The sequence below is a fragment of the Euwallacea fornicatus genome, chromosome 20 (genome assembly GCF_040115645.1).
Source record: "Euwallacea fornicatus isolate EFF26 chromosome 20, ASM4011564v1, whole genome shotgun sequence".
Lineage (NCBI taxonomy): Eukaryota > Metazoa > Arthropoda > Insecta > Coleoptera > Curculionidae > Euwallacea > Euwallacea fornicatus.
The window spans coordinates 1,347,888-1,361,293 of NC_089560.1; the positions used below are offsets into that span (position 1 = coordinate 1,347,888).

At 36.5% G+C, this 13,406-nt stretch overlaps 1 protein-coding gene across 18 annotated transcripts in view; it reads left to right on the forward strand.

The window, feature by feature from the left end:
- The window catches only part of bru3 (bruno 3), a 457,921-nt gene that overhangs the window by 201,868 nt on the left and 242,647 nt on the right, over window positions 1-13,406 (forward strand). For 2 of the 18 annotated variants that reach the window (XM_066294030.1, XM_066294041.1), the window contains exon 1: window positions 5,110-5,528. The exons of the other annotated variants lie outside the window; for them this stretch is intronic. In XM_066294030.1, the coding sequence (XP_066150127.1) occupies window positions 5,496-5,528 (33 nt within the window). In that variant the 5' untranslated portion in view covers window positions 5,110-5,495. Of the gene's footprint in view, window positions 1-5,109; window positions 5,529-13,406 lie in introns of those variants that run through there. 18 annotated transcript variants of the gene reach the window in all.

Sequence of the window (13,406 nt, forward strand, 5' to 3'; positions counted from 1 at the left end):
AAGATGTTTAATGCTACTCGTGGTATGGTTCTCATTTGATATGCACAGAGAAGCGTGGGCTTAACTCAAAGACGAGAGATATGGAACAGCTTTACATCGTAGGTTATTTTTATCTTTCTGATTGTCTTGCAATTGGTCTCCCAGGCTTTGCATTCGCCGATGCAGTCTGATAGACCGAACTTCACTGGTTTTCTTATCGTATAAAAAGCTTTCTACACATATATCCCTCGGAGACGGTGCCGGATTCTCAAAGGTCAGGTCCTCAGGTACTTTGAGTTTTTTAGTGGGTAGACGCTTCCGGGAATCCCACACTACCCAGTCGCCAGAACAACAGGACGGGTGTAAAAAAGGATATAAAGAACTTCTATAGGTTGTGATAACTAAAAATGACCGAAATTAAGGGTTGTTGAAAGTTGGAAAACGGATTATTTAAAATTCGCGAAATTTGTGGGATAATAGCACAAAACAATCCATCACAGAGGTGGATGCAAGACTCGAAACTTTTTTGATAACATTCTTGAAAGCCCTCGAGAATAAACTTTATTGATGATACTGTCCCAATAAAGAAAATTACGCCACGGTGCTCTACTCGAAAAATTCCATATGGAACTGGATTGAATCACATTATTTCTTCTCTTTTAAGGATTTACAAGTTCAAATTGATTAATGTAACCAATTTGTGCACTCAATCTCCTCGTCCAGATGGATACAAGTGAATTCCGACTTTCCAAAAGCTCCTCTTTTTCCGCCCTCTTCATTCCAGGGCTGGACAATGTGCCTGTCGGTTTCTGTGTTGTTCTGTTTCTATCGGGCGTTGTCGCACCTTAATGACGTTAATTTGCATATAGGTATATTTGAGAACGAACTGATCCGTCAGTGAAGAAGGCACCAGCGGATTGAGACCCTGACAGTTATTGTATTTTCCAAAAATAAATTAAAGCCTCAGAAGACGGAAGGAAAATTTACTGGTCACCAATGAATGACACAAAAAATTGATGGATAAATGCACGAGAGAAAATTCCAAGACATGTTTTAAGAATTTTTAAATAAGAATAATTCAAGCAGACGTCTTAAAACGAAATTGTTAGTAGCAAAATGAGAGGTTCCAACAGTTGAAAGTGGAAAAAGAGTTAGAAATTTCAGTGCAATAAAATATTTCAGACGATAGGAAATCATGACTCCTTACAAATGACAGGTGAGGAAAAGTTCTCTCTACCTAAGAAGATCTCCTGATTTTAAAATCTTTTATTGAAATGTTATGAGGATTTTTGGAATAGGTGTCCATGTTCACAACACTTCAACAAAAGACATTCACTTCACACACACAGCTCCCGAGCGCCTTTTCGCAGAGCTTTGGACATATGAAGTTCTGGAGGGCCTTTATATGCATCAAAAGCAGGTCAACTGAAAGATCGAATCTCTTGGTTTCTCTATTTAGCCCAACTAACGTAAAGCGGTGTGCGTTTATTAAATGGGGAAATTCAGAATTTAGGAGAATCCCCCACACATATTAATGTCGTCAAAGCCAATGCTGAAGGCAGTGCGCGTGAAAGCCGTCCATTTTGTTCGATTGCGAGGGTTGATTCCGAAAAGGGATTTTTAATTAGCTACAGAACATTTTTGTGCCGCATCGTGGCATGAATTACAGATTTTACAGATTCGGGTTTCGTAATTGTCACCCGGACCGTTTCATCCACATTTCGACTCTTTGTGCCGAAGGATATAAGCTTCAAAGTCACCTCCTTTCGAAAACCCGCTAATGCAAAACCAACTAACTTTTTTCGCCTCTAAAGGAAAATATCGCGTGTCCTCCCTTTTCCAAGAATAATTTCTCGCCACAACCTGCTTGAATGTGATACACTCGGTAACTATAGCCGTAATTAGGTGTCACAAAGTGATAATAAATGAGGGTTTCCGTAAATATATCCAGGGTCCTGAGAGGATCCTCGTTGTTGTCGTCTTCTAGTCGTCACCGCTAAAACGGCCACCTGATTAATGACCCCAAACTTCATGTTTAACAACGATGTTTTGTTATCTAAACACCGGAACAACAATTGTGACTGCAAAGTATCTCCGGGAGTGACAGCCAGACTTGTTGGGCTATCAAGGACATGTGATGAAAGGCAAGACCATTATTTTGACCTGTAGGGAAGCTCTAATAATATTTTCAGTCATTAAATGGCACTGTGGCAGTTAATGATTACAGCCCTGGAAATTTGTCTCTTTAATTTATTTTTTCTTAATAAAAGAATAATCCATTATGACTGCTACAATGTACGGGGAACTTATTTGAAAATTTACCACCCCTATTATCGCGAAATGGGACAGATTTTCGAAAAATCGCCGGAACATGTGCTTTTCACTTTTGAGAAGGAACAATTCATATTTAAAACTCACTGCGCCTCTTTCAGCCCTCTACCTTCCAGAGCCACACTCTCAAATATCTTAACTGGTAAAGGGAGTGAAGTGAGACGTCAGGTTAAATGGCTTTTCATTTTCTACTTGTTGGTACATCACGTGTTACATTCGACTGTTGCGTTATCCAGTTAGAGGCCTTTGATGGTTCTGGAATCATTTTTCCAATTTGTGTATTGATAGCGTTGAAATTGTTTTTAATTCAAACATGTCTTATCATTGGGAAATTGTTGTAACAAAGCGGTTTACTAGAATTATTTTTATTAATTTACTGGAGACCCCCATCAAAAGGAACGACGCATTAGTCGCTGAAGCAAATATTTATCAATCTTATAAATTTCCTCGGTGCCTAATAAGAAACATGTATAAAAAATATGAATTTGTTTATTGTTCATTTTTTTTTCCAATGGAATGTCGTTTTGATAAATTTTGTCATTATCTTGCACGTAAAGCGTTACTTACTCACCCGTGGTACAGATCGATGTTAATAGGTATTCAAATCAGTTAGAATTTATTGCGATAATCCGTGTGTAAAAAGAACTGGAATTATTTTTATTTATGGGGAGCAAGGAAAGTGTGCAGGAAGAACAGCGGAAGTTTTTAATGCTGGAAATTCTAATTCTAACATGAGTCAAGGATAAGTTTTGCACTTAACACACAGTTAAGATTTGATGCACAAGAAACATTTAATATTAATTCCTGAAAATAACTTTTGAAAATTTTCGAAATAGTTCGAGTTTCGAATTAATTCCAACTCGAAGCAAAAGCGTGCACCGTTAAAACTTAAAATACAAAAAAATATATTAACTCTTCGAAATAGCTCAAGTTGAACTATCATTCTTCGGCCACTTTCAAAGATGGTCCTAAATATTTTCCAGAAGAGCCAAAATTGCAAATAATTTTGACTTTGAGCTGAAATTATAATTACGTCGTTCTCATTGACCTGACAAAATTTCATTCTAAACTATAAGAAACAACAATTAGAATTCACCCGCGAGCGCCAAAAGCGTGAGCCAGGCTCCCGTCAGCAACAGTCATTTTCACTCACAAAATGATGGTTAAACGCCACCCACGTTCACTCACTAAGCCACGGATCTACCAACGACGTTCCTCACGAGTCTTTAGAACACAAAAAAAGATTTTCATTATTATTGTGGCGATATTAATATTTTGTCCACCGCCGCTGCAAACATCAATTCAAGTGAATCATCTGTGAAGTGATATCGGTAGGAAAACACAAAAAAAATGTCAACCTTTCTTTTGTAAAGATACAATTGATCGGTCTTGGAAATGATACAGGATCGAAAGTAATATGAGATGTTTCCAAATTTAGTAAAATGGCGATAAAGTTGCGAATTCAAGGCAGAAGTTTCATTATGCAAACATACCCCGTTAGAATAAAAATTACATTTCCTATGGAAAAAAGAACTTGATCGAAAAAGAAGTCAGAGGTCTTTCGAGCACGATGCTAATATACAATTTCATACCTGCAATTCATAATTGATATGCATATGTATGTAACGAAGATGAAGCCACTACCACCCTTGATATTATGTCTCAGACTGTTCAAAATGAAAAACCTGGAGGGCAACTGGTATATGATAAATTTAAGTATCTCATGAATAGCGTTAATCATTAAGCCGCGATCCTCCAGGGATAACATCTTCTTCATCAAATTGTCCAAAGCTCGCAATTTTTATTAATAAAGGTCTAAGAATGTGTACTAGATGCTATTAAATAAATCTTGTAAACTGTTAGAGTTGCCTCCGCAAGAGCCGAAAATGACAGATAATTTTGACTCAAATCAGAGGCGCACACAGTTCATACTTGAAACACAAGAACATTGAATTTAGTTTCCCAAATTACGATTAAAAATATTGGACCTACTACATTGATCGTGGATACTACAATTCAGGTCGGGGACCCTTGGACAGGCATTTTTCAGACTTTCATTTTCGACAACAAAAAATTGCAAAAATTAGAGATTAAAGTTGTCCTATATCTCAGAAACTAAGCAAAGATATAGTAAGATAGTTTTCGTTTCGAGTTAACTCAATGATTAGTTTAATACCGCGTATAGAATATTTTGTTTGTTATACTCTCACTTGGCAAAAATCGATCTCTTGCAAAGGTACGAGTCGTCGGTGGAATGAGACCAACAATGAGGTGGCCCCCAAACATTCAAATAGCCCTTTGAACCCATTTTTGCGAGAGCGCAGAGCTCATCGGCCTGACCATAGAAACGATACGGGAAACGAAATAATATACAAGGTGTTAGGGAAATAACTTCTGTGAATTTAACCAATGATTAAGAACGCCATTTTGAAGAAAAAAGGTCCCTACAACACGGGTCGAAAACCTAATGGATTTTCCCAAAAAAAATGACAAAGTTGGTTACCCGAAAGCTATGATGAGCTCTAAAACATTCATGGCATGTCGAAAAGCGCACTTGAAAGGGGTTGATTGTTTGATGTGTAACAAAAAAGTTTTTAATTAACGAGCAATAGCATTGGTAAAGGGAATTTAAAACTTAACTAGTAACTGATAATACCAGATAAATTTAAGCGGCAACGCCGCACTGAAAGTGACCGAGGAAACGGAGTGTATTTTTGTTATGATTATTTTTTGCAATTCCTTAATACTCGACAGCTGATAAAACCAGACCTTTTATTAGTACGCTGGTTTATCCCGACTTTTTAGTAGTACCTACGTGGAAATGTGTTCTTAACGCGAATATCACGAGCTGCTCTTGATCCATGGATAGACTTTGTCAAATTCCGAAAATTACTCTAACCGTTACCTAAGACGAAAACTTCCGGTTCGGTAAACGTTTGTGCAAGTTTCCCAAACGCTTCTGGATACAGGTAGCATAATTCCCATTCATCAAGGGCAACAGGAGATCGCTCCTGAAGCCGAAGAACAAATTTCAAACCTTCGTGGTGGTGATTCAACAAAAAGTACTCCATACGTACATAGACTCAAACGGTGAACATTTCGAACATTTTATGAAGTAGAAACAATAATACATCTGTGTTTTTGAATGTAATGTGAGTGGTGTTAAATGTGCAACGTAACACTTTATGCTAATTAGAGATGGAAACAATAATCTAAAGGTGAGTGGCTTTTCAAAATAAAACAATAAAATAGGGATCGTATGTTTAAGTTTTACAAATTTAGCGCATTCTCTCGGTTGTGTCCTGTAAAACCTATCAGACCCAAAAAACCCGTGTAGGAATGCGTACCTAGTTTTTCAGGCTATTTAGGTACGAATCGAAACGAAACAAACATGACGCGTTGTTGCCAAATCTATAAAAATACTTTTTTTGTTTTACAAGGAAATGGTTGCACTTATGACCCCTGATGTAAGGAACATTTTTCTTCTGCTTGATGTTCGTAATCGTTGATTAAATTTACGGATGTTTATTTCCCTAAGACGCTGTACAGGTTATTTATGCTTGAGGAAGGACATATAAACACTGACAAAAACCACGTGGAGCGAAGCTAAATTAGATACATCGATCGAACAGCGATCACTTACCGCAAATAAAACTTTTGGAGTTATAATCCGTTTGAGAAATGAGCAAACAAATCGGGTTAAATAACTTTTTGTCACTGCGGGATAAATGTCTAAAATATATTTGTTAAGGGTGTTCCTTCGATAAATGAAACACGACAAAGACAATTTGTTTTATGTAAAAATGGACTGTATTAACTATGCACTTATCTCAAAAGAATGTAAGAATCTTGGTCTAAGTAACGAAGAATAGGGAGAATGCTTATTGGGCGGGTACACGATATGATGCGGATCACATCCCGTCACCGACGTAGCTTTCACCCGACCAGACCACAGGAAGAGCAGAAAAAAAAAGCGAAAATTGCTCCGATTATCCCTTAAGTACTAACCCCGAAGAATTCCAACCAGGGGCGCACCACCACCAAGAACCATTATAAGCTATGGCTACAACGAATCCCATAACTCGTGGCCATCTGGGGAATATCTATACTAATCGCTTTTCTGGGAATATTGCGGGTCCAACAAATTGACCATCAAAGCAATAGTCCCTATAGAGAAAGCTTCTTCGACTAGTAGCACATTCCCCAACCAAAGCGTATCCTTAGCTTTTGCCTGATGGGCCATGTGGTCTGGCACCCAGATGGTATTCTCCGAATAAGTATCGCAGTACATAGGCGTAACTTAAGGGAGTAAATGACAGTATACAATAAACCTAACATTAACAACAATAAAAAATAAATAGAAAACAAAAAACCAATAACTTAGAGTCCCTAACAATATTTAAAACGGCTTAAATGATTTGCCTGTTTTTAAGATATACAGTGAGTCAAAAAAGTATTCATACGTCCAGGCGAACCCCATTTATTTGCTTTTAAAGCTTGGACTAATGGAGAGTTTTTACTTTCAACAGGACGAGGATTCGAAGCATTCATCAAAATTAATTCAAGAGTGATTACTATACAGGCCAAGAGTTTTTCTGCTAGTGCAATAAGCCTACAGGGTGTTCCACGAACTTAAGTTTCTATCTGTATCTTGAAAATTATGACAAGGAAAAAATTGCGATTCAGGTATCGTACTAAGGTGGAAGGGACCTATTCATTAAAATTATTTTCATGAAAATACCACTTCCGGTTCTAACAGAAATGAATGTCAATTTGCTTATTTTAAATGGAGTGCCCTGTGTGTTATATCAAATCTCGATTGCGCGGAGCATTATATCATTTTTTCATGTACAATATTGCATACCTAAGTTTTACAGTTTTTCAGATATTTAGATTTAAAAAAAAAGCGACAGTTGCAACCATTAATGCATTTTCTAATCATTTGCAAATGGCTAAGTATTTTGCAATACAATTTTCCTCTGTTCTACAAAATACTTTACGGACCTCGAGTTAGCGAGTTAAATTATGCTTTTTGTGCAGGATAATTTAAAAAGATAACCCAAAATTGTAATTCAAGAATTGTAAAAATTCAAAATAATAAGAATTTTCTTGATTAAAGCTAAAAAAGTTTAAAGCGTTATTACACAGAGTGTTATGCAGCTTTGAATTCACAATAATCCAGATTCCAGGGACTTTCAGAATCTGATATTTGAACGTTTGGACTGTATTTAAAAAAATTATGTTGATGATGGTTCCGCAAACACGAAACGTCGGATTTAAAAACTGACAATGGCAGGTTAAAGGTCATTGAAAGTTGCTGTGGAGAAGTGCTGTCGGTATTGGCATAGGCCCAATATTGACGCTAAAAGGAGATTATATGTAAAATCAAAATACCCATTTTGTTAAAGTATCTCAAAAATTAAAATATGTTACGGAAATTTCTAAACGCCATTTTCTTAGGCCTTTATTACGCATCTTTGTTCCCATTTAACCAAATCAGTATTTCCTACCGTTTCTAAGTTCCCTCCTCCTCAGCTCGGACACTGTATCCTGTATAAATGTCAATTTTTGAAATTTTTTAATTTTCCCCGTTTCATATTCACTTAGTTGATCAATTTCATCAGGAAAGAGTAGCGTAACTACCACACTGTAGATATAGTCACAAGGTTTTTCCGGCAATGCAGACCGAATATCGTAAAATCAACGTCAAATGGGAAATAAGATTGCAAACTAAACGAAAAAAAAAAAAAAATTATGTTGATAATCTGTAGCTCCCAACGAGACCTTCGCCGACTGCTGTATATATAAGGTTTTAAAATACTTCCCGAGGGAGAATCGAAGCCTAAAATTAGAGCCTCAAAAATTGAACAACCCTGTATACTTATTTCCTAACCATGGATTAATGGCGGTCATGTATCTTCACCGCTTTGTAGAAATAGTTCGGAGTCTGTTTAAAAAAAATATAAACAAAATGGACATGTTCAAGTTAAGCCAGTCATCTCATTTATCAAGATAGCTGGCAGTAATGTTCGACTCACCTTAGAAATAAAGTTCAATCCGTTTTATTTTATTGACAATTCGGAGGAAACTTTTGCAATGTCTTAAACGGAGTTCCAGGCGAAGTTCTGTTATCAGATTCAAATTTGCTGAAGGGAACTACTTTAGCCTGTTTTTCGCTCAGCGAATTCTATTCTCGGCTAAATAGCTATTTCTGCTAAGAATGCACAACGTGATAGAATTAAAAATCCATTTGACTCACGGATGTTAATAAAGTCGCCATGTTCGAAATTACAAACTCAATTAAAGACCGCCATTAGTCATGCAGAAAACAATTTTAAAAAATAATAAAAATTTTTCCCATTCTTTATTTATTCTTCCGGGGCCATATCGTATTTCGGCAATAATTCTCAAAGCGTAATAAATCATACTTAAAAGAAAATTTGGGAGAGGCAAATTCGCTGATTTATTACCTTAACCTGTTATATTAAAGCTAAATGCAGGTATAAGATTTATAGGATGGAGAAACTTATTTAGAAAATGTTGCAGTGTTTCGCCTCAAGGAGTTTACTCATCCAAGACGGGAATAACATTTCCAGTTTATGTCTTCCAGGTTAACGTTCAGGAGCTTATCGTGCCAAACCTTCTTTCCTTCTGGTGTTAGAAATACAAAAGCAATTATTCGAGAACTTGTGCCCCTAATCGATGTACTTAACAAAGAATGTTATTTCGAGTGAAAAATATTCAAGACAATGCAACAGGACTAGGCCTGCGAAATTTCAAACTGCACGCTCCGCCTCGTGGCAGTGCCAGCAGGTCAATAACTAACTAGGTCAGTTCTCTTACCCAACGAAACAACTGCCTAATGTAAAGAACCGCCCGCATTTCGGTCATTGGTTATTATAACACCCAATAGTAAAAATTTATAATTTTATGCACCTGACCAATAGTCATGCACTCTTTCATCCAGAGTATATCTCCTTCCAGCAGGATCTTTACGAGCCCAAGGTGCAGCTCTTCAGCAACCGTATCTATCATGTCACTGAATGCAATATCGAAAAGGTTTTTTTTTCCTTATTTAAGAGTTCCTATCGCTCTAACACAAAATTTTCGCTAATACGACAAACAATCAGATCGACACGTGATTTTCAATTAATCATGGCAATTATTTCTCTCATTTCGTAAAATCCAAATCGAGCGAAAATTGAAATTATGATTATGTGGTTCGTTTGTGGGTTAATTTGTTTTTCCTTGGCGTTTCCAGGTCTCATAACACCTGAAATTGGTTTCTTATGTAAGGCAAAACAAATCAATCTTGGGGAAATAAGTTTAATGGTGTGAGGCAGAAAATGGCCCGGATTAGATTTGGTCTTGGGGGACGTTTCTGCTTAGACTTCGTCTTGAATGGCAAATGGGAGCAGAAAGTCGTTTCGTAGGTGTTAATTCGAAATTTAAGAACCAGCGAGATGATATAAGTGGGACGACACTGGGCGAGGAAGGAATTTTTTTAATTTCCTCCCAAGGAGTATTAAAACAATATTATGGGTGAGCTTTAAGAGACATTTCGAATTGACGCTCAATATCATCACACAGAGATCGTGGTGATAAAGGAACGATAAATCTGGATCAAATGTAAATGATTATTGACTGTTTCCTTTCGAATCATAATCTATCGTCTTAACTCATATTTTTTTATTTGTTTCAGGTAAGTTACCTGAGGAACGACTTGAGGGGTGCTTGTGAAATTGTGACGGTGGCTTGAAATTTATCAGTTAAAGATATAGAAATGGTCAAGGTTAGTCATGATGTTCTATACACTTTTCAGTTGGGTGTATTCACTGCCCTTCTCGTTCGTCGTCCCAGTTTTTTAGATTAATTATAGAAGAACTACAATTCAAGAAACAACTGGAACTACTACTATTTCTCTTGTTCGATAGTGTTCACTGTTTGTTAGACACTAATCTATAAGGCTTTTTATAGAAAAAGCAACTGCTTAATCTGGGTCATTTAGTCCAGTAACGATTACAAATAGCACACTTCGTTGCTCTTAATTGGCCATAGGCATAGATCTGCAAAAAAGTAATCTGCCCCTATCCCCCATGTGGAAAAAAGTCGTCGGGGGTTGTGGAAATTTTTCTATGAATTTAGATAAAATTGATGGCGAATGGTCCCGTTAAATTTATGGTAACCCCTTACAATTAAATTATTATTTAGGTTAAATTTATGGTAAGCCCTATGGTACAAGTTGTCCGAATGAGATTTTCAATAAGCAAATTATATCACTTCTTCCTGTATTTTTCCTAGAATCACTATTTATTTACGAGTATACTAGATCAAAGTATCAACACTACACTATTTGGTATTGTAGGAGCAAAAGGCAATTTAAGAGAGTCTTGGGATTTGGGTCTCGATGACGCCCGCATATAGGATGTTGCATCGCTGGACTGACTATAGGAAAACCCATGTAAATTTCAATTCTATATAATATTTTCTTCCTTGTTCGTTGTAAGGCATGTAACCTGTGACTTGCCTGTAAAATATGAAAAATGTTCTTCGCACCATTTTCGAGATATTGAGAAAAAAGTTTTTCAAAAATCCGCAAACTTATAATGTAGCCCTGATATTTTTCCGAATTAACCCTGCAGCAACTGTCACCTTCTTATCTACTGCGATATTATGTATATGAGTCTTGCCAAAACGATTCTATCTTCATTAAGGTTTCTTAAAAAATGTCCTACACAGTAGCAGGGAAAGTAAACATGATTAAGTGGATTATTTGAAGATTTACTAACTTAGAAATAGAATTAGGAATCTCTATTTGCTGTTTACTAATACTATTAAATAATACGTTATTTTGTTGCTGGTGGTTTAATGGTGGAAAATATCAGGGCAGCAGTAGAAGTTTGTAGATTTTAGAAGTTTTTTTCATGTTTTACATGCGAGTCCTTCATAAAAGGGCCTTCAAAATAGCTTAACACAATTTTGCCGTTAAACGAACAACGAAAATAATATTAAATGGCACTTAAATTGGAATGAGTTTTCCCGTGGTTGGTCTGGCGATGCAACACCCTGTATACCGACGCTTGGATATTATTCGGTTAAATGAATTTGGGATAAGGCGGACATTTCAAAGGCTGCTGTGGAACGTGACCATTAGCTATCTCGTTGCATGGGTAATTTTTTTTGGTGAAGACACAAATTGGATTAAATAGACAAATTTGCATGTAACTCAGAGTTTCAGTGTTTCTATTAGATAGGGGAAAACTTGTCAGATTACTGGAATAGCCGCCGAAAAGAAGATCAGCAATTACTTCAACGTTAAAGACCTCGTAAACCATTTATTGGAAAAAAAACTGTTTTTGTTGAGTAAATATCGTCATCCTTACTTTTAGCTTGAACTTATGCAAATTGATTTGAATGAAATTGACAAATCACCGAAACTGCCTTGCGGTCAAAGAGTCACACTGCATAATTATTTTTTAAAAATCTCTATGTGACTGTTGGGAAAATACCCAACATCTTCACCCACTAATAAATTTCTTTTTATGTTGCCAACGTAAATCCTTATTAATCACCCTTAAGGGCAGTGTTTACATTAGTCAACTGCATACACATTCCACACTCTTCCCACGCTCATAACTCTTTTTCACCCGTCATTTTTCTCACACCTTTACGGCACCGTATGATAAGCAGTTCTTAGTCCTCAGCACCAATAATTCACATTAATTGGTATGACTATGAAGTGGTAAAAATATAAATGGATATCATGAGGTTCACATTCGGTGGGAAAAATTGATTTTGGAATCAGTCTCATAGAATCTCTCATGCAAAACGCAACGTCTCTTCAACATACAGTATCAGTCAAAAGTAAAGCAACAAATTAAATTATATCGATATCCTTAAAAGAGGTTAAACGGTTCTCAAAATTTTATTACTAAGTTGAACGAATATTATTAACCAATAATAATAATCAACAAAATAAAAAAAAAAGTAAGAGTTCTAGTTTAAATTATAAAATATTTCTTACAAAGGTTTCAAAAGTAGAGCAACATATAACTAAATGCATTTATATTTAGATTATATTTAATATTTTGTAGTATATCCTTTATTCCTTATCACTTCAGCACATCTACGCCTCATAGATTCCAATAATGTCATAAGAGTTGATTCTGGTATGGAATTTCAAGCTCGAACAATGACGTCAAAGAGCTGGTCACAATTTTGATATTTTTGTGGGTTTTTCTGTCTTACTTTCCGGTCAATGATTTCCCAGAGATTCTCGATGGGGTTTAAATCTGGGCTCTGGGCAGGCCATTTCATTACGCGAATGCTACGGTCTGCAAAAAATTGTTTTATTACCTTAGCAGTATGCTTAGGGTCGTTGTCGTGTTGAAATTCCCACGACAATGGCAAATTTTCTTCAGCGAATGGCACCATCGTGTCTCTTATGATACGTAAATATTGAAATCGGTCCATTATCCCATCAATTTTAATCAACGGACCCACTCCAGTTCCCGAAAAACATCCCCAGACCATCACATTTCCTCCTCCATGTTTTATGGTGCCACGAGTGTATTTGGGATCAAACTTCTTGTTGACAGAACGACGTACCCAGCAAATACCATCACTTGAATTCAAGTTAAACTTGCTTTCGTCCAAAAAAAGCTCTGTTTTCCATTTTGCCACTGTCCAATTAATATACTCTTCAGCGAATTTCAGTCGGATTCGTCTATTTTTCGCAGAAATAAATGGTTTTTTGGCCGGTTTTCTTCCAAACAGTTTGCGTTCTGTTAGACGTCTTCGAACAGTACTAACACAAACGTTATCAAGCTCCAACTTTTTTTTTATATCCATTGCAGAACGAAACGGATCTTCCCGAGACGCACTTTCAATTTTTCGGTTCATTCTTTGGCTGGTTTGTCTTGGCCGTCCAGATTTTATTTTATTCACAACAGTGAATAGACTTGAAAAATGTTTGTTTGTACGAGAGACAATGCTTCGATTCAGTTGCAATTGGTTTGCAATAGTTATTTGGTTCATTCCCGACTGCCACTTAGAAATAATCAAATTTCGGATATCTACTGACAAACTGCGACCAG